Source organism: Ctenocephalides felis, unplaced genomic scaffold (genome assembly GCF_003426905.1).
Source record: "Ctenocephalides felis isolate EL2017-DRISC unplaced genomic scaffold, ASM342690v1 CF-g0.4_SCAFFOLD_01886, whole genome shotgun sequence".
NCBI classification, from domain to species: domain Eukaryota; kingdom Metazoa; phylum Arthropoda; class Insecta; order Siphonaptera; family Pulicidae; genus Ctenocephalides; species Ctenocephalides felis.
The window spans coordinates 36,435,168-36,461,920 of record NW_020538040.1 but is presented as its reverse complement, the minus strand read 5'-3'; the positions used below and the strand labels follow the sequence as shown (position 1 = coordinate 36,461,920).

General features: G+C 30.9%; 1 protein-coding gene across 1 annotated transcript in view; it reads right to left on the bottom strand.

The window, feature by feature from the left end:
• LOC113374897 (protein lozenge-like) overlaps positions 1-12,690 on the bottom strand; it is a 36,714-nt gene extending 24,024 nt beyond the window's left edge. The window contains exons 1-2 of the mRNA XM_026614855.1: positions 12,130-12,690; positions 6,492-6,708 (exon numbers count right to left, since the gene is read on the bottom strand). Of these exons, the coding sequence (XP_026470640.1) occupies positions 6,492-6,708; positions 12,130-12,690 (778 nt within the window). The remainder of the gene's footprint in view (positions 1-6,491; positions 6,709-12,129) is intronic.
• Positions 12,691-26,753: the final 14,063 nt, after the last annotated feature.

Sequence of the window (26,753 nt, the reverse complement as noted above, 5' to 3'; positions counted from 1 at the left end):
CAACCGATTTAAATGATTCAAATAACATTCGATTCTCATTGATGAGAAGATGTGCTGATTAGTTTTTGTTGGAGATAGGTCCAGCCGTTTCGAAGATGCGGGGAAGAAAGTGTCAAAAACGGTAATTCAATTTTTGAGAGAACGGAGTAACCGATTCGAATTATTCAAAAAACATATTACTTGTATTAACGAAATAGAATTGAGGAAATGGTTGGTGATGCAGGTATAGCAGTTTCGGAGATACAGAGAAAAAAGTGAAAAAAAGATATTTGGCGGTCAAAAATGATCATTAGAAATATGCACATCAAATTATCAGATATTTGATCAAATTTTTAAAAATGAATATTAACTTTGTTACAATTTTGTTGGGATCTGTACCAAGATTGTTAATTTTTAAAGTTTACTTATACAAAGTTTTATACTTCAAATATGAATTACTAATTTTTTTTTCGACTAGGGTACGTGTTATTTTCAATTATTGTTTCTTTCCATGACGGAAAATTAAATCCTAAGACTTGTTATTATAATTACATGTTCAGATGAGTTAGAATACAAGGATATCTTATATCAACTAACTTTTCGGTCCGGAAAACTTTTCTGACTAGAAAACACGTGGGCTGTGATACTTTAGTTTATTTAATTGCTGGCGTGTAAACTTTTGTTTGCTATTTTTCATTTGTGACCAAAAATAAAGTGATTAGTAAATTATCCAGTTTATACAATTATTTCTGTATCTTTTATTTGAATACATTTTGACGACGCTTTAGCTGAAGCTGTTTTGTTTAAGAGCTTATTATTAGAGTAGGAGATTTTATCTACAGTACAAAATCTCAAACATTTTAAAGAAGATCATAATAAATAATTCAGTCTTTTCAAAAAGAAGTATATCTGCTATTTAATGGAACGAGCAAAAATATTTTCCAGCGGGGTGTCACCGTTCCGAGTTTCTTATGATATTTCACGCAAATATATAATAAGAGGGATGAGAGATATTTTCTATTGTACGAGAGGGGAGTTTTTTTTTATCCGAGGAAAAAGCTCTGCTGTAATTGCCAAGAAAACGACGAGAAAAATAGAAGAATCAATTTCAGCTGAGGATTAAAGTAATAACGAACAAAGGAAACAAAATAAAAGTAAAATTTTATCATACACGTTATTTTCGAAAATATATTTACATAAAATGATATATAATATATATAATATACGTAGTTACTTATTATATATATATATATATATATATATATATATATATTTATATATATATTTATTTATATTTATATATATACGATATATATATATATATATATATATATATATATATATATAATTTGAAAGTAGGGGGAAAATATGTATAACCAGCCATCACGTTGATTCTTATGACGTTGCTAATGGAGAAAACGCCAATGTTTGAAAAGTCATAACAAAAGTATTTTCTTTCGTAGTGTTTTTGGTTATGAGCACTATTGTGTAGTTTACAAGACCTTAATATAATTTTTAGTATACATTATTTAATTGTTTGATAAGATGTATTGTCATTTAACTTTCCGTAGGGCAAGTTATAGTAATCGCAAAAAAACGAAAATGAAAATTTTTCAATATATATAATTTACGTTTTATAGTCTTCTGCACATTTTGGCATACTTTAGAAAAAATGGATGTATGTGTGTGTATGTTCGGATACAAATTTTTGTCAACGATTTCGTAAACACGGATCAACCGAATTCAATAATTCAAAAAACATTCGATTTGTATTAACAGAGAGATGAGCTAATTACTTTTTAGCAAAGGCATGTCCAGCCGTTTTGAAGATACGGGGCAAAAATTGCCAAAAATATTAAATTAGTTTTTGGGATAACAGGGATAAATAAAAACTGATTTGAAACGAATTTGAAATTTAAGTTTTTGAGGGTTTCGTAGATCCAATAACAAAGTAAAAACTTGTGGGATGTGTGGCATATCGTGCCTTAAGGCAAATTGCTGGAACTTCCCGTACCGCAACGAAATGTTCGAGGAATACTGAATGTTTTCAAATAGATTATTATTAATATTGTAACATTGTCTAATATTTATAAGAATTATATAAACTGAATGGCAAAGTTGAAATTATTTGTTTGAAGTATATTAGAGCTATGGTCAGAATTAAAAATAAAATTTTAATTATTTTCGATATACAAAAAAAAATTTTTTTTGAAAAAAAAAATTGGAAAAAAAGTTGAAACAAAAACATTTATTTTGTTAAGACAACCAGAAGGTTCTTCGAATCATTTAAATCCAACGCTTAGTTCTCTCAAAAACTGCAATTTTTTACACATTTAGCTCCGTATCTTCGAAATGGCTGGGCCTGCCTTTGCCAAAAACTAATAAACACTTCTCCCAGTCATTACTAATTGAATGTTTTTAGATCATTCAAATCGGATGCTCCGTTCTCTCAAAAACTCGATTTTTATTTTCTGCACTCTTTGCTCTTTATCCCCGTAACTGCTGGACCTGTCTTTGCCAAAAACTAATCAGCACATCGCCCTATCAATAGGAATCGAATGTTTTTTTTTTAACCATTCAAATCGGTTGATCCGTGCGCCCGAAAACCTGACTGGAAATACATACATACACACACACATCCATTTTCTCTGAGGTATGCCAAAATGTTCAGAAACCTTCAAAACGTCGAGAAATGTAAAAATTTTCAATTTCGATTTTCGGCCCATTACAATAACTTACCCTACGGGAAGTTAAAAAAGACATTTGGCGGTCGAAAATCATTCGACATATCAAATATCAGATATTTTATAGAAATTCTAATAATAAGAACAAATTTTGTTTACATTATTATCAGTTCGGTACTAATGTTTATTTGTTAAACAGCGACGTGGCGCTTAAGCGCATCAATACTTCGTCTCTACTTTAATTTCCGAAAAAGAGTTCAGAATTTCCAAAACATTTCAAAATATAACAAAAAAATAAAAATTTTCAAAGAAGTGAAATTTTTACAAAAATTTCAAAATTCTCAAAAATCTCTTTATTTCAAAGTTTAAAAAACAAATGAATCTTTTTTTTAAATTTTAATTTTTGATACGGTAAGTACCAGCAATTTGTCTTAAGGCACGATATTTCTATAAAAGAAATTATTATTTTGAATTGGTTATGAATAATGTAGCTATTATTTTGTCAAACCCTTTAAATTTAAGTATAATCTGTTCGGCTCCCTGGCCGTCCCATTTTTGCCTCGTCTATGGGGTAAAAAGCCAGGTTACAAATTTTGGAACAGCAAAAGAAACATATTTACACAATAACGAGTTAGGTGGGAGTTTTACTGAACATAGTCAGATAGTTGTTTGTTTGATATTTGTCATTTGTTGTAATGTAATTGGTTTGGCTATAACAATATAATTGCTCGAAGTCAAATGGGACCATTGTGCCTCGCCCTACTCTATAGAACTTTGATGACTTACGCGAGAAGAGAAAATATAGAGAAAATAGTTATATATCGTTTCTTGATGTTTATTATTCTTAAATTATGTTTTGATGCATTACGGTGTAAATTATTTTTAGCCAGTAATTGGCATCGTTTCAGCATCTTAATCATTTTATATTTTCATAATAGTGTACTATTAAACTGGATATTGTTCTTTATGCATAAGACTTAAATATTATTTTATCGTGGATCTTCGAAATTGCTGCTATTTGGCGATGCGGTTGACAGAGACATCAAAATCACACGTCGAGACAGCATTGTCAGTTCAATTTCAGACATATAATGTAAATCGTTTGTGTGATGCGCTTCAGTATTCCTTTTTATTTTTGTACCAGCAGAATATATATCACACCAACATCAAACAGTATCGCATCTTGTTACTGACATGTTTAACATTTAACTCGTTAATTTCTTAATCGATTGCGTTTTATTTCTTAATAATTTTTTTTACTATTAAATGGTTTTTGGGTGAAAAAACAATTGTGATGAAAAAACTAGCGGTTTATGGCATCGTGTCTCAAGTAAGGTGACCAAATTTTTTTAAGTCAAAACCGGGAAGGCAATTTTTAGTTATGAAAATCCGGGACGGCGGCGAAGGAAGGATAGAGGTCTTTAAAATAACAAATGCCAAATAACAAATAAAAAGAACTGTTTTTGTTTTTTAATCATTATTGCGAACTTTTAGTAAGAATTTTATTTTTCGATTATATGTAATACTTTTTGATAATATCGTAGTATTATATTATATCTCATATTTTTCGATCTTCTATGTTTTGCTTTTGAGCTTTGTATAAAATTCTATTCCACTTTTTCATAATTTTGTGGTAATTCACCTTAAATTTTTCGAAAAACCAGTACAATCCGGGACTAAAGAATAAATCCGGGACAAATATTCCTTTTAGAAAAACTCGGGATACAAGGTGCAAATCTGGGACTGTCCCGGAAAAACCGGGGCGTATGGTCACCTTAATCTTAAGGCAAATTGCTGGATCTTCCGGTAATGAAATAGTCAAACAAATTTAAATATTTTAGCCTGAATTAAAATTAAAATCCGAATCAATTTCGATATTTAAAAAAATGGTAATTAAATTTTTTTTCAAATTCTTAAATATTTTTTTTTGTAAATTTTGAAATAAAAAATGCCTCCTCCAAAAATTATAATTTATTCACACTAAACACGAGCAAAATGTTTTTTTGAATTATTCTAATCAGATGATGAGTTCACTCAATAACTTCTTTATTTTCACTTTTTGCTCCGTATCTCTGAAACGGCTGGAACTGCTTTTGCAAAAAAAGTAATTAGCACTTCTCCTCGTCAACACGAATCGAATGTTTTTTTAATTACTTTTATCGCATGCTCTTTTCTTTCACAGTCTGATATTCTTTATACTTTTTGCTTCTTATCTATAAAACGGCTGAACCTGCATTTGGAAAAAATTAATCAGCATGTCTCCTTGTCAATACAAACCGAATATTTTTTGAATCATTCTGATCGGATGCTACGTTCTCGCAAAAACTAAATTTTCATGTTCTGCACTTCTTGCTCTGTATCTCCGAAGCGGCTGGTCCTCTCTTTGTCAAAAACTAATCACCACGTCTTTCTAATAATAGAAATTGAATGATTTTTTAATCATTCAAATAGGCTCGGTTGATCCGTGCGCCCGAAATCGTGGGCGCAATTTTTTTTTTGCACACATACGCACACATAAACAAGCTGTTGAATCTAGCTTAAAAATGACAATACATCTTACAAAAACTGAATAAGTTATAATCAGGTATCATAACCTAATACAAGGGCTCAAAACTAGATAAACTACCAGCGAAAAGAAAGCTTTTGGTATGAGTAATGATACATTTTTGTTTATCTCCTGATAGCGACATTGTAAGAATTAAGGTGATGACTGGTTACACATATTTTTCTTTCTACTTCCGAATAGTATCATTAAACTAGTGGGGCGCATGGCATCGTGTTTTAAGGCAAATTGCTGGAACTTCCCGTACCAAAAATTATTATTTTTTTAAAAAGACTAACATTTTTGAAAAAATTTTACTTTGAAAAAATTACTTTGAGAAACTATAGATTTGAGAAACTATAAATGTGACAAAAAGTTACTTTTTTTGAAAAAAAAAAAAATATTTTGAAAAAATATGTTTTCTTTATTCTGACATATTTTCGAAATTTTGAACTTTTTTTCAAAGTAATCGTACTGCTTTAACTGCATAGAGACGAACTGTCAAAGCGCGTAAGCGCCGCGTCGCCGTCTAACGGATGAATATTGGCACGGAACCCATAGGAATGAAAACAAAATTTATACTCATTGTTAAAATCTCTATAAATTATCTGATAATTTGATGTGCATATGTCTAATGATCATTTTTCACCGCCAAATGGCATTTTTTTTACTTTTTTTTACTAGATCTCCGAAACCGCTAGACCTGCCTTCATGAAAATTTGATCAATTCGTCATCTTGTTGATACAAGTAAAATGTTTTTTTGAATTATTTGAGTTACCGTTTTTGTCACTCTTTGCCCCGTATCTTTGGAACGGCTAGACCTGCCTTCACCAAAAACTAATCAGCACGTCTCCTTATCAATACGAATCGAATGTTTTTTTAATTATTCAAATAGGTTAATCGGTGTTTCCAAAATCGTCGACGAAAATTTGTATCCGCACACACACATACACGCACACACACACATACATTCATTTTTTCTAAGGTATGCCAAAATGTTCAGAAGGTTTTGAAACGTAAAGATATATAAAAAATTTAACTTTCGATTTTTATTCGATTACTATAACTTGTCCTACGGGAAGTTAAAAATTCGTTACTCTGCTTAGTTTTAAGAGAGTGATGTCGGATCTTTTGTTCCGCGCACCTTTAAGTCCCGTTCTACCCTATATTAAAAATTAAAATTTAAACATTAAATAAGTTTGAGCAGGATGCATCAAAGCTTTATAAATCTACGAATGCCATAGGTTTCACGTTTTCGTTTAATTTCAATGGGGCTTTTACTGACCTCTACCACTGCGTCCCACGAATCTGAGATCATTGAATTTGGCTACTTGGTTTTTCATGACGGCAGTACAGTTTCTTAGCTCGGCACAAAAGTTTTCGTCATTTCCGGCTCTTAGTGTCACCAACGTGCCGTCTCCCACGTCTCCTAGGGAAACGACCCGAAAGGACGTTGGCAATGTCTTGTTCGATCGCCAGTGCGACGGCAAAACGGTGCACACCTGCAACAAAACATAACCAGTCAAATTGATACTTGATTTAATTACTTTATAAAAATCAATTTAATTATGTTTAATTCAGTACATGACGAACAAACTGAAATAAAAGAAGTCACAAATATTACGGAATAGCTGACGACTATGTATATTTGTGAATGTACGTGTGCCAGAAGCCAATATTAAATATAACTAGTGGTGTATGGCATCTTGCCTTAAGGCAAATTGCTGGAACTTCCCGTACCGTAACGAAATCTTCGAGGATTTTAAATGTTTTCAAATAGATTAATATTAATATTGTAACATTGTCTAATATTTATAAGAATTATATAAACTGAATTGCAAAGTTGAAATTATTTGTTTAAAGTATATTAGAACTATAGTCAGAATTAAAAATAAAATCTGAATTATTTTCGATATACAAAAAAAAGTTTTTTTGAAAAAAAAAATGAAAAAAAAAGTTGAAACATTTTTTTTTCTAAAATCAATTATTTTGTTAAGACAAGCAGAAAGTTCTTTGAATCATTTAAATCGGACGCTTAGTTCTCTCAAAAACTGCAATTTTTTGCACATTTAGCTCCGTATCTTTGAAATGGCTGGGCCTGCCGTTGCCAAAAACTAATAAACACTTCTCCCAATCATTACTAATTGAATGTTTTTTTTAGATCATTCAAATCGGATGCTCCGTTCTCTCAAAAACTCGATTTCTATTTTCTGCACTCTTTATCTGCGCAACTGCTGGACCTGCCTTTGCCAAAAACTAATCAGCACATCTCCCTATCCATAGAAATCAAATGTTTTTTGAACCATTCAAATCGATTGATCCGTGCGCCCGAAAACGTGACTGGAAAATTGTATCCATACATACATACACACACACACATCCATTTTTTCTGAGGTATGCCAAAATGTTCAGAAACCTTCAAAACGTCGAGAAATGTAAAAATTTTCAATTTCGATTTTCGGCCCATTACAATAACTTACCCTACGGGAAGTTAATAACTAGTGGTGTATGGCATCCTGCCTTAAGGCAAATTTCTGTAATTTCCCATACCGTAACGAAATGATCGAGGAATATTAATTGTTTTCAAACAGATTATTATAAATACTATAACATTGTCTAATATTCATAAGAATTTTATAAACTGAATTACAAAGTTAAAATTATTTATTTGAAGTATATAAGTGTGCTTTAGAACTTTAGCCAGAATTAAAATTAAAATCTGAATAATTTTCAATATACAAAAAATATTTTTTGTAATTTTTTTTTATTTTTTTCAAAAGCAATTGTTTTGTCAACACAAGCAGAAAGTTTTTTGAATCTTTCAAATCGGATGCTTAGTTCTCTCAAAAACTGCCATTTTTTGCACATTTAGCTCTGTATCTTCGGAACCGCTGGACCTGCCTTTGTCAAAAACTAATCACCACTTCTCCCTGTCATTACAAATTGAATGTTTTTTTAATCATTCAAATCCGATGCTCCGATCTCTCAAAAACTTGATTTCTATTTTCTGCATTCTTTGCTCCATATCTCCGGACACACAAAACATACACACATCCATCCTATCTATGCCAAAATGTTCAGAAACTTCTGAAACGTGAAAATACGCAAACAATTTATTTTCGATTTTTGGCCCATTACTAATAAAATAAATTACATCAAAACACGTAACACCTATCAAGCAAACATCTATCTGACCATGTTCAGTAAAATTCTCAGTTAATTTTTAACTTCCCGTAGGGTAAGTTATTGTAATGGGCCGAAAATCGGAATTGAAAATTTTAACATTTCTCGACGTTTTGAAGGTTTCTGAACGTTTTGGCATACCTCAGAAAAAATGGATGTGTGTGTGTGTGTGTGTGTGTATGTGTGTGTGTGTGTATGTATGTATGGATACAAATTTCCAGTCACGTTTTAGGGCGCACGGATCAACCGATTTGAATGGTTCAAAAAACATTCGATTCCTATTGATAGGGAAAAGAGCTGATTAGTTTTTGGCAAAGGCAGGTCCAGCCGTTTCGGAGATACGAAGCAAAGAGTGCAGAAAATAGAAATCGAATTTTTGAGAGAACGGAGTATCCGATTTGAATGATCTAAAAAACATTCAATTAGTAATGATTGGGAGAAGTGCTTATTAGTTTTTGGCAAAGGCAGGCGCAGCCATTTCGAAGATACAGAGCTAAATATGTGAAAAATGGCAGTTTTTGAGAGAACTAAGCGTCCGATTTAAATGATTCAAAGAACTTTCTGCTTGTCTTAACAAAATAATTGATTTCGGAAAAAAAAAATTTGTCCAATTTTTTTTCTTTATTTTTATTTTATTTTTTTTTTCAGTTTTTTGTATATCGAAAATATTTCAGATTTTATTTTTAATTCTGACTATAGTTCTAATATACTTTACAAATAATTTCAACTCTGCAATTCAGTTTATATAATTCTTATAAATATTAGACAATGTTACAATATTTATAATAATCTATTTGAAAACATTCAGTATTTCTCGAACATTTCGTTACGGTACGGGAAGTTCCAGCAATTTGCCTTAAGGCACGATGCCATTATTGCCTCAAGAAAGAATTCCACTTACAGCTAGTTAATTATAGAAATGTCTTTTATACTATTTTTCTAAAATTTGAAATCTGTCCCTAATTAACCTATAGGCGGGGTGAAATGGGACAGTCAGGGGGCAAACATATCCAATGTCCTATTTCTAATTTTAAAGGGATTTTACGAAGTAATACCTACAACATTCAACCACTGCAAAATATAAATTTTATTTAAACATTTTTTACAAAGATAATATATAACCTTGATCTGGTATATTGTCAATAAAATTGACCAGCAAAGTTGGTGAAATAGGGCAGCCAGGGGGCATACATACCCAATATCCAATTCTTAATATTAAAGGAATTTTACGAAGTAATACCTACAATATTCAACCACTGCAAAATATAAATTTCATGGGCACATTTTTTTTACAAAAATAACACTGTATATAAACTTGGTCTGGTATATAGTTAGCATATTGACCAGCAAAGTTGGAATAACTATTAATTTAATTTATTTCTTGTAAAATTGCTTTTTCAACTGAATTTACATTTTATTTACTATTTATTATTGTTTACATCTTTGCCAGGGTAAAGGTTTAGTAAGCTATATTAAAACGGTAATATAAAAACATCTGTTGAATCTAACCTAAAATTAACAAAATATATTATAAAACAATCGAGTATACATTAAAATTATATTAAGATATCGCAAATTAAACAACAGTGCTCACAACCAAAATAACTAACTACGACAGAAAATACTTTGTTTTAGATTTTTAAACATAGATGGCCGTTTAAAACTCGGGACATGATAGCGACGTTGCTTGCTGACAATGACTGAATACACATCTTTAAAATTTAAAAATTTATAAAATCATTTTCATCGATTATAATTCATTGAATTTTGAAACCAAAAGGCGTGAATAAGAATAAAATAAACTTAGCCATGTTCATTAATTAATCAACAAAATCGACAAAATCCGATTTGCTAACTTTGTTTTCTGGACGTTTCAAGTCATTCTGAATCGAATGAGATCAAATATAGAAAAAAATATAGAAAACCAGTTGCATATCTACATTGCCGTCTTTTTGCTTAATTTAATATACATATTTACTACTGCTAGTGAATATAAAAAAAAATTGCGTTAATTTATATTTGTTTCATGGGATTTAAAAATTTTCATTCTTACTTTACATAAGTTAAAATATACTAAAAAGTATGATTGTATATTAAATTCTAAGCCGTCAAAATGAAAATAGCACAAATATGGAGAAAAAACGAATTTTGCATGAAACATTTTGATATGCTTACTGTTTATATCAGCGCCTCAGAATGAAATAATTCTGATTTCGCATCTTATATTAGTCTGTTAGGCAGGTTTTTCTCAGTGAATTTATCTATTATAATATGCATTATATGTTCTTGTTAAATAACCATTTGAATAATATTATTTAGACGTTTCGAGATCAGTTAAAATACATAATTGATTCTACTTAATGGTGAGCGTGGTTCAACATTGATCAGACAGGTGATCAGTTTATCATATCAGTTATGACCTGATGTAGTAATGCGAACAGTATCAAAGAAAAGTATTATATATCTCTATGTTAAAAATTCGTGTCAAATATAAAAGAAATTTCAGAAGTGATGCAATGGTAAATTAAAGGGTTGCCGATAAAAGTTAATACAAAGATTTTGAACAATAGTCAATTTCAAAGTGTTGAGTTCATTGCGTTTATTTATTATTCTATTGTTATAAAAATTCAAAAAGATCCTTTTATAATTCTTCATTTGGATAAATTTTGTTCGAATTGTGGTACATTCGGGTTAAAAAGTCTATATTGTATTTTAAAGTATTAATGTGGTCCGCAAGCATAGTTTTAAACTGTCTGGGATTTTTAAAATTATTTTTGTGTTGTTGTAAACGTTTAATCAAGTTCTGGCTCGTTCTTCTATGTCAATTCTATATAATTTGTAATTATTTTTTATAACCATTTTTTTTTAAATAAATAAATCGACTGCTTTTGATCAATATTTTGCTTGGGTGAAGGACTTGCTAGATGAATTATAATTTTATATATTAATTATTATTGTGAATATCAATTGAGTTCTAATTATTGTACGGAACCCTTAATTGATCTTTTATAGTATATGAGCAAGGGAAAGTGAAATGAAATTATAGCTTAATATAAAACGATCCCTCGGCGCGCGATCGACCTAATTAGTACAAAGTGGAATTTCAAAGTAATTTAATTTATAATGAATCCCTTTTCTTCACTAAAAAAAGATTGACGATATTCATAATTTTTTAAATTATTTTATAGTGTTATGTTTTTCTCGGAGATTTTCTATGCTATTCTTATCAAACCCAAGTCGACTATTTTGAGAGCACTTATCAACCAATTTGAATGATTCAACAAACATTCGATTTTTATTGTTGGGGACGAGCTGATTAGTTTTTGGGAAAGGCAGGTCCGGTCAGAGCAAAAAATGCAACCGATTAGAATAATGAAAAAATATGTTGAGCCCTTTATCATTTTTGGTTATTTGATTGGCTTACAGAATTTGAATTATTTTATTTTAAAATGAACGCGAATTATTATTGGTTAAATTAGATTTATGAAATAAAAGATTTTTGGATATTTGATTGTTAGTATTAGCATTAATACTGCATATTATGAAAATGAATTCTTTTCATCAATTATTTTTGATTTTTTACGTTAGCGAAATTACAAAGAGCAGGGATAACTATTAAAGCACCTGATTAATGATAGTTATTTTTTATAATGCTTTTGAAGCTTTTATTAAGTTGCCATAAATTAAACAATGTAAAAAAAAACATGATTCGATTAACAAAAATTTCATCATGTACTTACAACATGTGGACATCCAGTCTTGACTAATTCCCCTGGATGCTCCGCCAGTAAACCGTTAAGAGTGCTGTCAGTCAGAGATTCAGCTGTCAGGCACACACCTCCTTCGTCAAGGTTGTTCTCCCCTGCCGCTGGTCTTACGTTATCCCCGTTATTCATCCCCAGAGGGCTTACTCCACGGGAGTTGGACACCCTCCCCAGCAGCGACGCAGCTCCCCTTGTATTTTTGATATCTTTGCTACTCTGATCGTCCAAGAATCTCGCGCCCTTGTTATATGCCATGAGTGGACTTGCTTTTCGGTTGTTATGAATGTAGGCGGCCGAATCGACTACGTTTGATTCTCTAGCTGTTTGTTCGTAGTTATTTTCTGACGGATTGTTTTGACCGCCGAATGGCTTTCCTGATGATTCATCTATGTTATTTAGCCCCATAAAGCTTGATTCTTGATTATATTTGTTAAAATGTTTTGGCCTAGTTTTTGGATCGTTTATGACTTCTTTGCTTTCACTAGAGGGGTTAGGGTTTGGTGTTGTCGAAGTTACTTCACCGTTGGGTAAGTGCATTTTATTGCTGTAATTTACAATTGATCATCACCAAAATAGTTTTTTTAATATAAAAATTATTTTTTTTGTTTTTTATTGATTTATATTCGTTGTAGATAAAAATGTTTAATTTTTAATATTTATTCATTTCTGTTTGGCTATCGGATCTTCAACTAGCTAAAACCAAAATTTCCTAAAAATGGTAATTTAGCATGTATTTGCTTTTACAAAGTTTTAAAAGAGAGATTTTGCGTCTATCACATATCAAACAAATTTAATAGTTTAATCAACAATGTCATTTTGAATTGAACTAATAGCTAAGTAAGTAATAATCAGATGATCTAAATTTGTATTTCAAATATATTTCAGTTAAACAAAATGCTTGCGAATATCACATCAAGAAATTCCATTATAATTTTCGCGGAAGTGTTTGATCTATTTTGATTTGTATAATATGAAGTCACCAGAAAGAATTAAAAAATAAATCACCTACATAAATATTAATAAAATGGCAATGGTTATTAAAAATGTTAATATTTAATTTTAACGGGATTTATAAAATTGTATATTGTATCAAACGGTTGATCAAATTTAATTTTTCAAAAGTTTTGGTTATAAAAATATATATGTGCAAGATTACTTTTTGTATCACTGTCAACTTCAATTAATAATAGTTCAGTAGGTCAGATACTGTATTACATGTTTTTCACACTTATCAATTATTTTTATCATAGTCACAGAACACTTTTTGTTGGTTAACAATTTTATATAGTATATGAAATAAAATATTGATTTCACTACACTTCAATTAATTCGACCTGCATAAGCAATTTTTTTTTCGTATTAACACTTCTCAAATATTTTTTTTCGACAAAGAACTGACCCAGGGATTTGAATTTCCTTCCACGCACAACGATATTCGCGGCGTTTTTAAGATATCCCATGACTGTGGTGAACCTAAAACCCTAAAAACCTAAAAAAACGCCCACAAAACCGCCTTATAGGGCGGTACCGCCAACAAAACCGCCCTGGTAACCCGCGGGACATATTTTTAAAAATACGACACAACATACGCAAGCGCGTCACTAAGAAAATGTTAAGAAAATGTGAGAAAAGGACATAAAATTATAACCCACGTAAGAAAATATCCGTTCCTAATATTGCGCCCCCATAAACCATTACTTCTAAACATGCCGAGAGCGTTCCGCGAACGCGACGATTCGACACGCGCTACGTTTCTTCAATGTAAAGGAATCAACGTTTCGAAATATTATTTGGCAAATTATTTTTAACTTTTTGTAATGCAAGTTATAGTATTTGCCCAAAAATCAAAAATGAAAATCTTCACGTTTCAGAGGTTTTTGAACCTTTTCGCATACCTTAGACAATTTTCCGTCCACGATTTTGGGCGCACGGATCAACCGATTTGTATCATTCAAAACATTCGACTCCTATTGATAAGGAGACAATTTGATTAGTTTTTGGCAAAGACAAGTCCAGTCATTTTGGAGATACAGAGCAAAGAGTGCTCAGATAAAATTAAAGATGCCATTCGGCCGTCGAAAATCAGATATTTTCGATAATCTGGATCAACCGACAAAATCACAAAATTTCAGTTTTCAAATAATTTCTAAGAAATTTCAGTAATTTCACATTTTTTTTAATTTTCTCGATATTCAATTTTTTTAAATGTTTTCAAAATTTTCAAAAATGTTCAAAAAAATTCAATATTCAATATTTATTACGTATTTCATTTAGAATTGTACGAAATCAAATAGGGTAAGGCGGGGCAGAAAGTTCTAATTCGACTTTTAGCAATTAGCTGTGAAAACCAAACCAACTACATAAAAACAAATAGTGTTGCATGGCATCGTTCCTTAAGACAAATTGCTGGAACTTCCCGTACCATAAGGAAATATAAGAGGAATACAAAATGTTTTCAAATAGGTTATTATGAATATTACAACTTTCACTACTCGTATTTTATAGACAAAATATAAGAGCTTATAAATTCTAATTTCTCTTTTAGCAATTAGCTGTGAAAACCAAACTAACTAGATCAAAACAAATAGTGTTGCATGGCATCGTGCCTTAAGACAAATTGCTGGAACTTCCCGTACGACAAGGAAATATAAAAGGAATACAAAATGTTTGCAAATAGGTTATTATAAATATTACAACTTTCACTACTCATATTTTATAGACAAAATATAAGAGCTTATAAATTGGACGACGACGTTTATATATGTTTATATAAATACTAAATAAACATAATGGAAACAAACTTAATGGAGCGATGTTAGAATGAAGGATCTTATATCATATTCTTAAGAACTATATATGACTATATAAACTATATAAACAGTTAAAATTATTTACTTTAAGTATATAAGTGAGCCTTGGAATTTTATCTCGAATTGAAATTAAAATCCGAATCATTTTCGATATTCAAAATAATAATTTTTTAGAAATTATAAAATTAAAAAAAAAAATAGATAGACTTTTTTGCATTTCCTAAAAACTAACTGTTTTTTACACTGTAAGCGTTTTTTTAATCATTCAAATCAGATGTTTCGTTCTCTTAAAAATTACAATTTTATGCACATTTAGCTTTGTATTCTCAGTCAGTTCTCGAAAAAAAAGATTTTTATTTTTTGCTCCGTAACTTCAAAACGGCTGGCCCGACTTTTGCCAAAAACTAGTCAGTTCATCTCCTCATCATTAGGAATCGAATGTTTTTTTAACCATTCAAATCGGGTGATTCGAGCATCCGAAAACGTGGACGAAAAATTGTAACCATAGATATGCCAAAACGTTTAGAAATATTTTCATCGACTCTTACAATAACTCACCCTAGGGAAAGTTAATAATGCATTTATTCAAGTAATGTTAATAATAACCTAGTTGTGAGGTGGTCTTCAACATTTTGGATTGACTGAAGATAACGGTGAGAAACATAAAATTTGTGAATCGGATTTTTTTTTTGCAAAAACGTAAACTTCTTCGTCGGTGAAGTTAATAATCACCAGTGAAATTAATAAAATTATTTACATGGACTTTTTTAGAACTTAGTCAATATTTTTCAGAAGTAATTTCATTGTGTAATTTGCCGGTTAGATAGTTAGCAATGTTTTATTATTGGCTTTTAATTTTATGTAGCCTGGTATCCGTTTTTGCAATGTATTTAGGTATAATTCTAAGTACCTGATGATAAGAAAAGTATATTTAGAAAACAATCATCAAATTTGCATTATTTAAAATTGCATTGCGATTTGGAGCTGCCCAGCATCAGTATTACAGATTGCTTTTTGGATACAGATGTTAAATAACCTAAAAGCAGAAAAGATATGAGATGTGTGAGATATTGTTTTTTTTTTATTTATTAGTAAAATAAGATTAAGTAACAGTTCATTCAAAACACTTATAACCGCTTATACAAGTTGCCATTATTGAAATATTCATTAGTAGAAATTTGATTATCGCAATAAACTAAATCATTAGCAAGTTTCTGACTATATATCATAAAATGCATTTATATCTCATTTCAATTATAACGTTTTTATCAGTACTTTGAAACTCTCACAAATCTTGTGTTGCTGTTGTACTTTTTGGTAAGGTAAATTTGTTTTACTCATATCTTTATTTTCATTAATCATATGTGATAGTCGTAGTAGTATAACGACAAAGGTTATATTGATTTCACTCATTAATACTTAGTCCTACTAACTAATTAATAATGCATTTAACTAGGTTTTAGTAGCATTTTTCTTTAAACCAAGTCGTATGGATTTTCCGATACGTGTAAATCGACTTAATCAATAAAAATTGAGTTTATGCTATTATAGATACAATTTTCAACTGCTTATTTCCAAAATAGTTTTTCCTTCCAAACTGTTTCAAACAAACATATAATATTATTTGTTTTAATTATAGTGCACAAACACATGCTGAACGCGCATTTCATTACATTGAACTGTAATGAGTTTTTAAAATTCAACCAATTTTTTTAATATTTTAGGATGTTTGTTTATACCATAAAGTCTATCACCATGATAAGTTTATTAAAGACGCAAATAAAATATTTTTTCATTCAGATACCAAAAAACGACTTGACCGGTCTCCGAGGTCCAGCCGTTTCAAAGATACGGGGCAAAAAGTGCCAAAAATAATAATTCAGTTTTTGAGAGATCGGAGAATCTAATTAAAATGATAAACTCCAAATAAGGTAAGAAAATTGCCCTTTGGAATTAAAAAATGATCATTAGACACATGCATATCAAATTATCAGGTATTTTATAGAGATTTTAATAATAAGTAAGCATTTCGTTTGCATTTCTCTGGGTTCCGTATCAAGATTTATATTATTTAATTGTAAATACTTTGTCTTTAGATCGGTCATGCAGCGTGATTGCATAAAAAAATTCAAACTTTTCAAAATATAATAAAAACATTTTCTTCAAAAAAGTCGTTTAAGTCATAAAGAAACATTTTCTTCTAAAAAGTCCAACTTTTTCAAATATTTCAAAATTCATAAAAACCAAACGTTTTCAAAGTTTTCAAATAATTGTAAATCTTTTATAAAAAAATCGATTATGGTACGGGAAGTACTAGCAATTTGCCTTGGTATGATGCCATTCACGACTAGTTATAATTTGAAATTCTTACAATTTTCATAATTCTAAAAATATTTTCGTGGAACAGTTAAGAAACAGTTTGTTTTCTTTTAGACGGATAAGGACATATTCTTATCTCTTTTTCGAGGACCAAGCAAATATATTCAGCCTTTCCTGCTCTGGTATATTTCCTTTTTCTCCTTTTTCTTCGAGGAAAACTTGTCTCTTTCTACAGCGGCACCTTCTATATCTTTTACTTTCGCGTAGATTCCTGCAGATGCTAACCTATTTTCTTCGAAGAAACTCTTAGAGGGCACAAAGGATAGAGCGTTGACTTTGCTCTCATTTTAACTGCATTGGAAACGCCCATATTCTTAGTTCATTTTTCACTATTCTATTTTTCAATAGTTCGTTAGTTTCTCATACAGTACGTGTATTTTTTGTTCTAGAATTAATATAATTAAGTTATACGGAAAGAAATTTGAGTAGAATATAATGTATTGTAATCAGACATTTATTTATTGTTCTGTTGATATTAGTAGATTTAATAATAATAATAAATTAGTTGGGTGTATGGCATTGTGCCTTAAGGCAAATTGCTGGAACTTCCCGTACCGTAACGAAATGTTCGAGGAATACTGAATGTTTTGAAATAGATTATTAATAATATTGTAACATTGTCTAATATTTATAAGAATTATATAAACTGAATTGCAAAGTTGAAATTATTTGTTCAAAGTATATTAGAACTTTAGTCAGAATTAAAAATAAAATCTGAATTATCGATATACAAAATTTTTTTTTTGAAAAAAAAAAATTTAAAAAAAAATTGAAACAAAATTTTTTTTTGCCAAAATCAATTATTTTGTTAAGACAAGCAGAAAGTTCTTTGAATCATTTAAATCGGACGCTTAGTTATCTCAAAAACTGCCATTTTTTGCACATTTAGCTCCGTATCTTCGAAATGGCTGAGTCTGCCTTTGCCAAAATCTGATAAACAATTCTCCCAATCATTACTAATTGAATGTTTTTTAGAACATTCAAATCGGATGCTCCGTTCTCTCAAAAACTCGATTTCTATTTTCTGCACTCTTTGCTCTTTATCTCCGTAATTGCTGGACCTGCCTTTGCCAAAAACTAATCAGCTCATCTCCCTATCAATAGGAATCGAATGTTTTTTGAACCATTCAAATCGGTTGATCCGTGCGCCCGAAAACGTGACTGGAAATTTGTATCCATACATACACACACACACATCCATTTTTTTGAGGTATGTCAAAATGTTCAGAAACCTTCAAAACGTCGAGAAATGTAAAAATTTTCAATTTCGATTTTCGGCCCATTACAATAACTTACCCTACGGGAAGTTAATAAAATAACTAGTGGTGCATGGCATCGTGCCTTAGGACAATTCAAAAACTTTTTTTTTTGAAAAGTTAAAAAAAATTCAAATATTTTTGTAATAAATTTTTAAAATTTTGTTTTGTTAGAAAATTTTGAAACTCTTTGTTTGAACTATATATATAAATGAACTTGAACATTTAAATGCTGCTACGAAGCTCAAAGAAGTGCAAAAAAATTGTACTTATTATTAAATTCTATATAACATATCAGATAATTTAATGTGCATATCGCATGTCTAACGATAACTTTCGACCGCCAAATATCATTTTTTTTTACTGTTTTGTGAATCTCCGTAACCTTTTTTGAATCATTCAAGTCGGTTGATGCGGGTTCTCGACATCGTGGTCGAAAAATTGTATTCAAACGGACACACACATCAATTTTTTCTAAGGTATGCCAAAAGTAATTTGTCTCAGGGCACAATTTCATGAATCACTAGTTATGCATCAAAACTATATCTTTGTTACAAAATAATTTGCAACATTAATTTTATCGGATGCCATAGATTTATCAAATCATTTAAATATCTCTAGACGTTTCAAATGCACGTTCTATATTAATGTTCAAAATTTATCTCAAGAATGCAATATATATATATTTATTTATATATATATATATATATATATATATATATATTTATTTATATATATATATATATATATATATTAAATTTTTGTTGTATTTTTTTATTTATGATCAAAAGAAGCAAATTCAATGTTATTCTGAAAATTTTGATTTACTTGTCGCTTAGTTATCGCTGAAAAAACAAATGGAATTTTACCCATGTTATTTCCATAAGAAACTTTGGTTGTAGTGCGGACTATATACAGGTTATATTAAAAGCTAAAACTTTCAGAGAAATTGTTTTTATTAATTTGGAAGAATTTGAGCCCCTGGGAGCAAAGAAATTCCATATCCATATTAAAGACCTCCGTAATATATATATATATATATATATATATATATATATATTTAAAAAATAGGTTTGCTTTAAAAGATGTTGGCATTCTTTTGCCTATTTTATAGCCAAACACAAACTCATAATCAGTAAATGTGTATATTTTGATATGAATTTTTGAAAGCAATATGTTGTTTCTTTAGCATGAGAATGAAAGATGTAATATACAAAATACTAATAGATACTCTACTGATTTGTACACAGTTGTAAGCCTTCAACGGCAAATATAATATTCTGAAAAAAAATCTTAATTAGGTTCATCTGTATTTCTTATTTGCCAATTGTTTCGTTTTTAATATCTTATTAAATTTCTAGTATTTGAAGAAGTAGTTGAAAAATCCGTACAATAATTACATTTTGCTTAATTTTTTTATAAAGATGATTCCAGATAGTACTAGTTTCACGTCTCATTACCATTTCTCTGATGATGATTTCACTGTCACTCGCAGAGAGCAAATATATGCAATTACTAACGGAAAACTTGAAAATCAAATTCATTTTTAACTTCCCGTAGGGTAAGTTATAGTAATCGCAAAAAATCGAAAATGAAAATTATTATATATCTTTACGTTTCAGAGGATCTGAATATTTTGGCATACCTTAGAAAAAATGGATGTATGTGTGCAGTGCGGATACAAATTTTCGTCAACGATTTCGGGAACACCGATCAACCGATTTGAATAATTAAAATAATAATTAAAAAACATTCGACATGTATTGATGAGACGTGCTGATTAGTTTTTGGCGAAGGCAGGTCTAGCCGTTCCAAAGTGCCAACTCAGTTTTTAAGAAAACGTAGCGTGTGATTTTAATAATTTAAAAAACATTTTACTTGTGTTGACAAGATGAAGAACTGATTAAATTTCTGGGAAGGCAGCTCTATCGGTTTTGGAGATGTAGTAAAAAAGTAAAAAAATGCCATTTGAATGATTATTAGAGATATGCACATCAAAATATCAAATATTTTATGGTGATTTCAATAATGTGTAGCAATTTTGTTTTGCATATCTATAGGTTGCGTAACATCGTTTGTCCGTTAGGCGGCGACGCAGCGCTTTCGCGCTTCGATATTTCGTCTATATGCAGCTAAAGCAATGCGATTGCTTTGAAAAATTTGTAGCCAACAGTTTTTTTCCAAAAATTCAATTTTTTTTTCAAAATTTAAAATTTTTCAAAAATCTAATTATTTCAAAGTTTAAAGAAAAAAATCTTTTTTATAAAATTTAATTTTTGGTGCGGGAAGTTTCAGCAATTTGTCTTAAAGCACGATGCCATACACCGCTAGTTAAAATTATTTTTAAAGGATAAAAGGGATTTTTTGATTATTTTTATATGAAAATGATATTGTCCACTTTATTTATGTGATGAGAACAAAACTTCTGTGATGAAATATTTTTTAATAAATGATAATACTTCTCATTCTTCATCTACTATCTTCATTTTGAAGAATTGTATATCGGGTAGGTATATATATATATATATATATATATATATATATATATAGATCAATATTGCAGGTAAATAATTCTGTAATTTTTAATTTTTTTAATTTTTTTATTTTTACTTTTATATATCTTTCTTTATATTATTACTTTATATTATTACTTTCATTAGGTACATAATCCATTCTTTTATATTAAAAAAAACTATTTTACTTAATATTCTGTATTCTTAGTCATTATTAAAGTTAGTATATATAAAAAAATGTTTTTGACAGAAGAAACCTAATGATGGAAAGTATCTAGTTCCGAAACGTCGTAATTAAAAATCTACAAAAAATAAATTGTTTTTTATTTATTGGATATATTGTAGTGGTATTCACCCTTTACAATAATTGTAAACAATATTATAAATTCGATATAACAGTCAATATGAATAACGCAGTTAGTATGACTCAAGCTTGCGATATTGTATGCAACAAAGTATCAGAGATAAACATGCACGTGCACCAGTCAGAATGACAATCTGTAACCGCAACTGCGTCTAAAATAAATAGTTGAGTCATTCGTAACGGTTTCTGCGATGACAAATAAGCAAGTTGAGTCATTGTAACGTATTTTTCTGGAAGGATGGTTACGTCATCATCAGAGATTATAAAAAGCCTGAGGACGACGGAATCAGTGTCATTCTCGAGTAGATGCCAAACAGTTCACATCAGTCTTATTTCAAAATATCAATTGTGTATTAAGTGTAACCGAATAATGAAGTAAATAAAGTTAATAAATGTCTTGAAATGTTTAATTAAATATTTTCACAGTGAAAGCTTATGATAGCAGCAGAAGAACCTAATTTTAAATGTTGACATCGTTGGTGTGACGCAACATAAGTGTTGGCAACGGATCCACAACATATTGTTGTTAGCCCAAGGGTGCACAACAATATATATATATTAGGGTGGTCCTTAATATGGACATTTTCGAATTTCCTTGCTACCAAGGGTTCAAATGGTTCCAAATTGATAAAAAACAATTCTCTGAAAGTTTTAGCTCTTAATATTGTCGTTTAGATAGAGCGCAATTCAATCATATTTAATATAATAATATTTATATAATTAGGAATTATGTGAATTTTTTTCTGTACATAGTTCGATAGATGCTTGTTTGATGTGTGTTATGTGTTGCAAGGTTGTTCATTGGGTTTAGACAGTATAATTACCGAAAGTCAAATTAGACCTTTGTGCCCCGCCCTACTCTATGTCAATTTTATTTTATATTAAATTTTAATATGTATCATTTTTATTTTTAATTAAAATGTATGTATAGGCTTTTCTTTTAAATTACTGAAACATGTAACATATTTACATATTAAAAAGTTTTTCTTCAGTGTGCTTTGTATGACGACCGGTTAGTATGACGAGATTTCGGCGTCCCTTCGATGCCATACGAAGCGGATTCTACTATATATATATATATATATATATATATATATATATATATATATATATATATATATATATATATATATATATATATATATATATAGGTGATATTGACACGCTGCCTTGATCCTTAATATTTTTGTCGCCGTTTTCCATTATAGTGCACAATAATATATTTAAATTGAAATAACCTAATATTTATTCTTATTAACATAACACAAAATATTTTCACAAAAAAAAACTAAATTCTCCACTAGTAAACTTTTAAATATTGGCACACTATTGAATATAAACAACACAATGAATTTAAAATGTTGTCGTACTTGCTTGCTATTGTTTTGATGATGACCAAGATTCTATTGTACCTCCGATTTACTGCGGTCGAGTGCTCTGTCGGGGCTGTTATCAGGTCTTCTGTCGAGGTCGATATTACGTAAGATTCCTCGTCGTCGTCGGGTCACCAATTATGTAGGTAAACAAATGTTGATAGTAATAATATAAATTTATTTCTTGGACTCACCATTGCACATGGTGCCCAAGAAAAATGGTTCCTGGCGTCCATGTGGTGACTACAAAGCTTTGAATGCACGAACTATTCCCGATCGCTATCCAGTGAAAAATATCAAAGATTTTTCATATAATCTATTTGGTTGGTACCATCTTCTCTGTCATCGACCTAGTTCAAGCTTATACTCAGATACCAATGGCACCAGAAGATATTCCGAAAACAGCCATCACAACACCTTTTGGACTTTTCGAGTACAATTTCATGACATACGGTCTAAGAAACGCCGCCCAAACGTTTCAAAGGTTCATGGATCAAGTTCTTAAAGGTTTAAATTTTTGCGTATGCCATATACATGATATTTTAGTTTTCTCATGTTCACCAGAGGAACATAAACATAATTTGAAAATTATATTTCAATGCCTATATAACAATGGCATCGTAATCAACATGGAAAAATCTAGATTTGTAAAATCAACTATCAACTTTCTAGGCCACAAAATATCGACAACAGGTTCAACTCCACTACCGGAAAAAGCAGCTGCAGTAAATAATTTCCTACACCTAAGACAGCAAAAGAAATACGACGTTTTTTAGGTATGTGCAATTTTTACAGGGATTACATACCTAATGCAGCATTAATTCAAGCCCCACTTGATGACTTCTTATCATTGCACGCTCTCAAGGGAAACAAACCTATAAGTTTACCGGATATATGTATTAAAGCAATTTGTAATATGAAAGAAGCTTTAGCAAAAAATCAAAGTCATGGCAACCACTGGCATTATTTTTAAAAAAGTTGACTGAAAACAAATCAGCGTGGTCTCCTTATGATCGTGAACTTTATGCTGTCTACCAATCCATAAAACACTTTCGCTTTTTACTAGAGGGAAGACACTTCATCACATTCACGGATAATAAACCATTAATCTATGCTTTCAGACAACGTAATGATAATTGTTCTCCGAGACAATTCAAATGGCTTGATTTCATCAGTCAGTTCACAACAGATATACGTCATATAACTGGCAAAGAAAATATAACAGCCGAACCTTTATCAAGAACAGAAGCTGTTTTTTCACCTGTAGACTATACACAATAATCAAAGTCACAGGAAAATGATCAAGAATTATTGGATTTATTGAAGAGCAAAGATACAGGACTCAAACTACAGAAGGTCAATATTCCGGGAACAAAAACCAACGTGTACTGTGACGTCTCTACCGAAGTTTCACGACCATTTGTAACAACACCTTTCAGAAGGCAGATTTTTGATAACATCTATGGTCTATCGCACCCAGGAGCGGCAACTTCAATAGAAATGGTTACAGATCGATTTATATGGCCTGCTGTCCGCAAAGATTGTCGTAAATGGTCACGAATGTTTATAGAGTGTCAGAAATCAAAAATTACACGTCATATGAAAACGCCTACTGGTAAATTTCTACTACCAAAAACACGATTTTCGGAAGTCCACATTGACATAATTGGTCCACTACCATCATCGAACGGCTATAGATATTGCTTAACCGCAATCGACAGGTATACTCGTTGGCCAGAGGCTATACCTATGCGAGACATAACTGCTGAAACAGTCGCAACTTCATTTATTTCTGGATGGATTGCACGATTTGGAGTTCCATGTCAAGTTACAACCGACAATGGAAGACAGTTTGAATCTTTCTTATTCAAAAATCTTTCAAAAATGATAGGTTTCAAACAAACAAGGACGACAGCATATCATCCATGCTCAAATGGGTTAGTAGATAGATTCCACAGAAATTTGAAAGCAGCTATAATGTGTCACGACGGCAGTCATTGGACAGACGCTTTACCATTAGTGCTATTAGGAATCCGAACCGCGTGGAAGAAAGACTTACAAACATCAAGTGCAGAGTTGGTATATGGCGAACCTTTGTGTTTGCCAGGCGAATTTTTGACAGCAAATACAGAAAATACAGTCGACAGCTCGAATTTCATATTAAATCACCGAAAAATTATAACGAAACTTCGTCCACAACCAACAGCTCACCACAGAAAGGACACACCATTTATTTTCAATGACTTAGGCACCGCAGAATTTGTGATGTTAAGAGACGATCGCATCAGAAGGTCACTGCAACAGCCGTACACCGGTCCATATAAAGTCCTTGGTAAAAATAATAAAACAATCACTTTAGATTTCAGCGGCCGAAGAGAGACGGTTTCCACAGATTGAGTGAAGCCCGCTTACGTCCTGAAGGATCCTGAACAGCCTGATAATTTGCAATACAAGACGAGGTATGGACGAAGACTAAAATTCAGGTTACCGACCTCCGGTCTCAGTAGGGGGCTGGTGTAATAATGGATATAAAACCCAGACCTATTATCGAATAACTCTCACTCACTCTCCGCTTATCGCTTGTATCACATGTAGTGTGAATAATAAGAAATAAATGTATTTTATTACTATCAACATTTGTTTACCTACAATGGTATGGTGCCTCCATCTTTCCTCGTTGCCTGCAGCTATTGGGGGGGGGGGGGCACTGGCAGCAGGGGGCTCTCAGTTTTGTGTGTTGTGCGTGTTGCATGTTGCATGGTGTGTTGAGTATGTGTGAACGAGTGAGAAGCGATCGTGTTCGTCGACTTCGGAAGGCCGGGTCCAAAGTCGACTAGCGATCGCAGCGTGAAGTGCGAGATCGCGACATATGTCGGACTTTGGAAAACCGGATTTCAAAGTCTTTGTTGATCTCAGAATGAATCGATCCCTCTATCCTCTCTCTATCTCCTACCCCTCGTGGCTGACATCTTATCGTGGTGAGGGGGTTCAGTTAGGCGATAACCGTCTAATTGCCAAGAGCAGTCGTCACCTATTACTCACTTTCAAGTAATCTCCTTTCACCACTTATCCTTATTGTTGTACATGGAAATACAAGTTATTAAACTGCACCTTTATTGCTGAAAGTTTACTCATATGCGACAGATGTCGCATTCATATTTCATTCTATTTTTAGTTTTATAGGAAATTATATTTCTATACTTTACTATATATTAATATTTTGATATATTTATGAAATATAACATCACTTACAAAACAATGTTGTTTTTATTATTATATGATATAAAAATATATAACATATATAACACAATATTGTAATTTCAGCTTATTTAATAAAAGAAATTAAATAAAATACTAGTACCCTACATTCGTCTCTTATTTATCGCACACCATCCTCCGCTCAGGAGAGCAGAAAGTCGTGGCTGATACCTAATCGTAGTAATGGAGTTCAGTTGGGCGATAACCGTCCAATTGCCAAGAACCGCCTATTACTCACTTTTAAGTAATCTCCTTTCACCACTTATAAAAGGTAATCCATATTGTTGTACATGGAAATACAAGTTATTAAATTTAATTGAATGAATAATAATGTATTGTACAGATTTATTATATATAGACTTGTTTAAACTGCACCCTTATTGCTGAAAGTTTACTACATGTGCGGCAGATGTCATAATTCATTCGTATGCATTTTTCAATAGCACATACTCTAAAGTATAGAATGCATGTGCCTTTGCGGGTATTAAGGGGGTCTTCCTATGTGATGGGTTGAAAAAATCGATTTTTTTTTTCATAAATTGCTTCCTTAACATGTCTAGAATACGGTAGTAAAGCGATTTTAGAAAATTCGAAGTCGTTTTAAAGATACAGCAGGTAAAAGAAAGAGCGGTTCGGAGCGCTGAGTT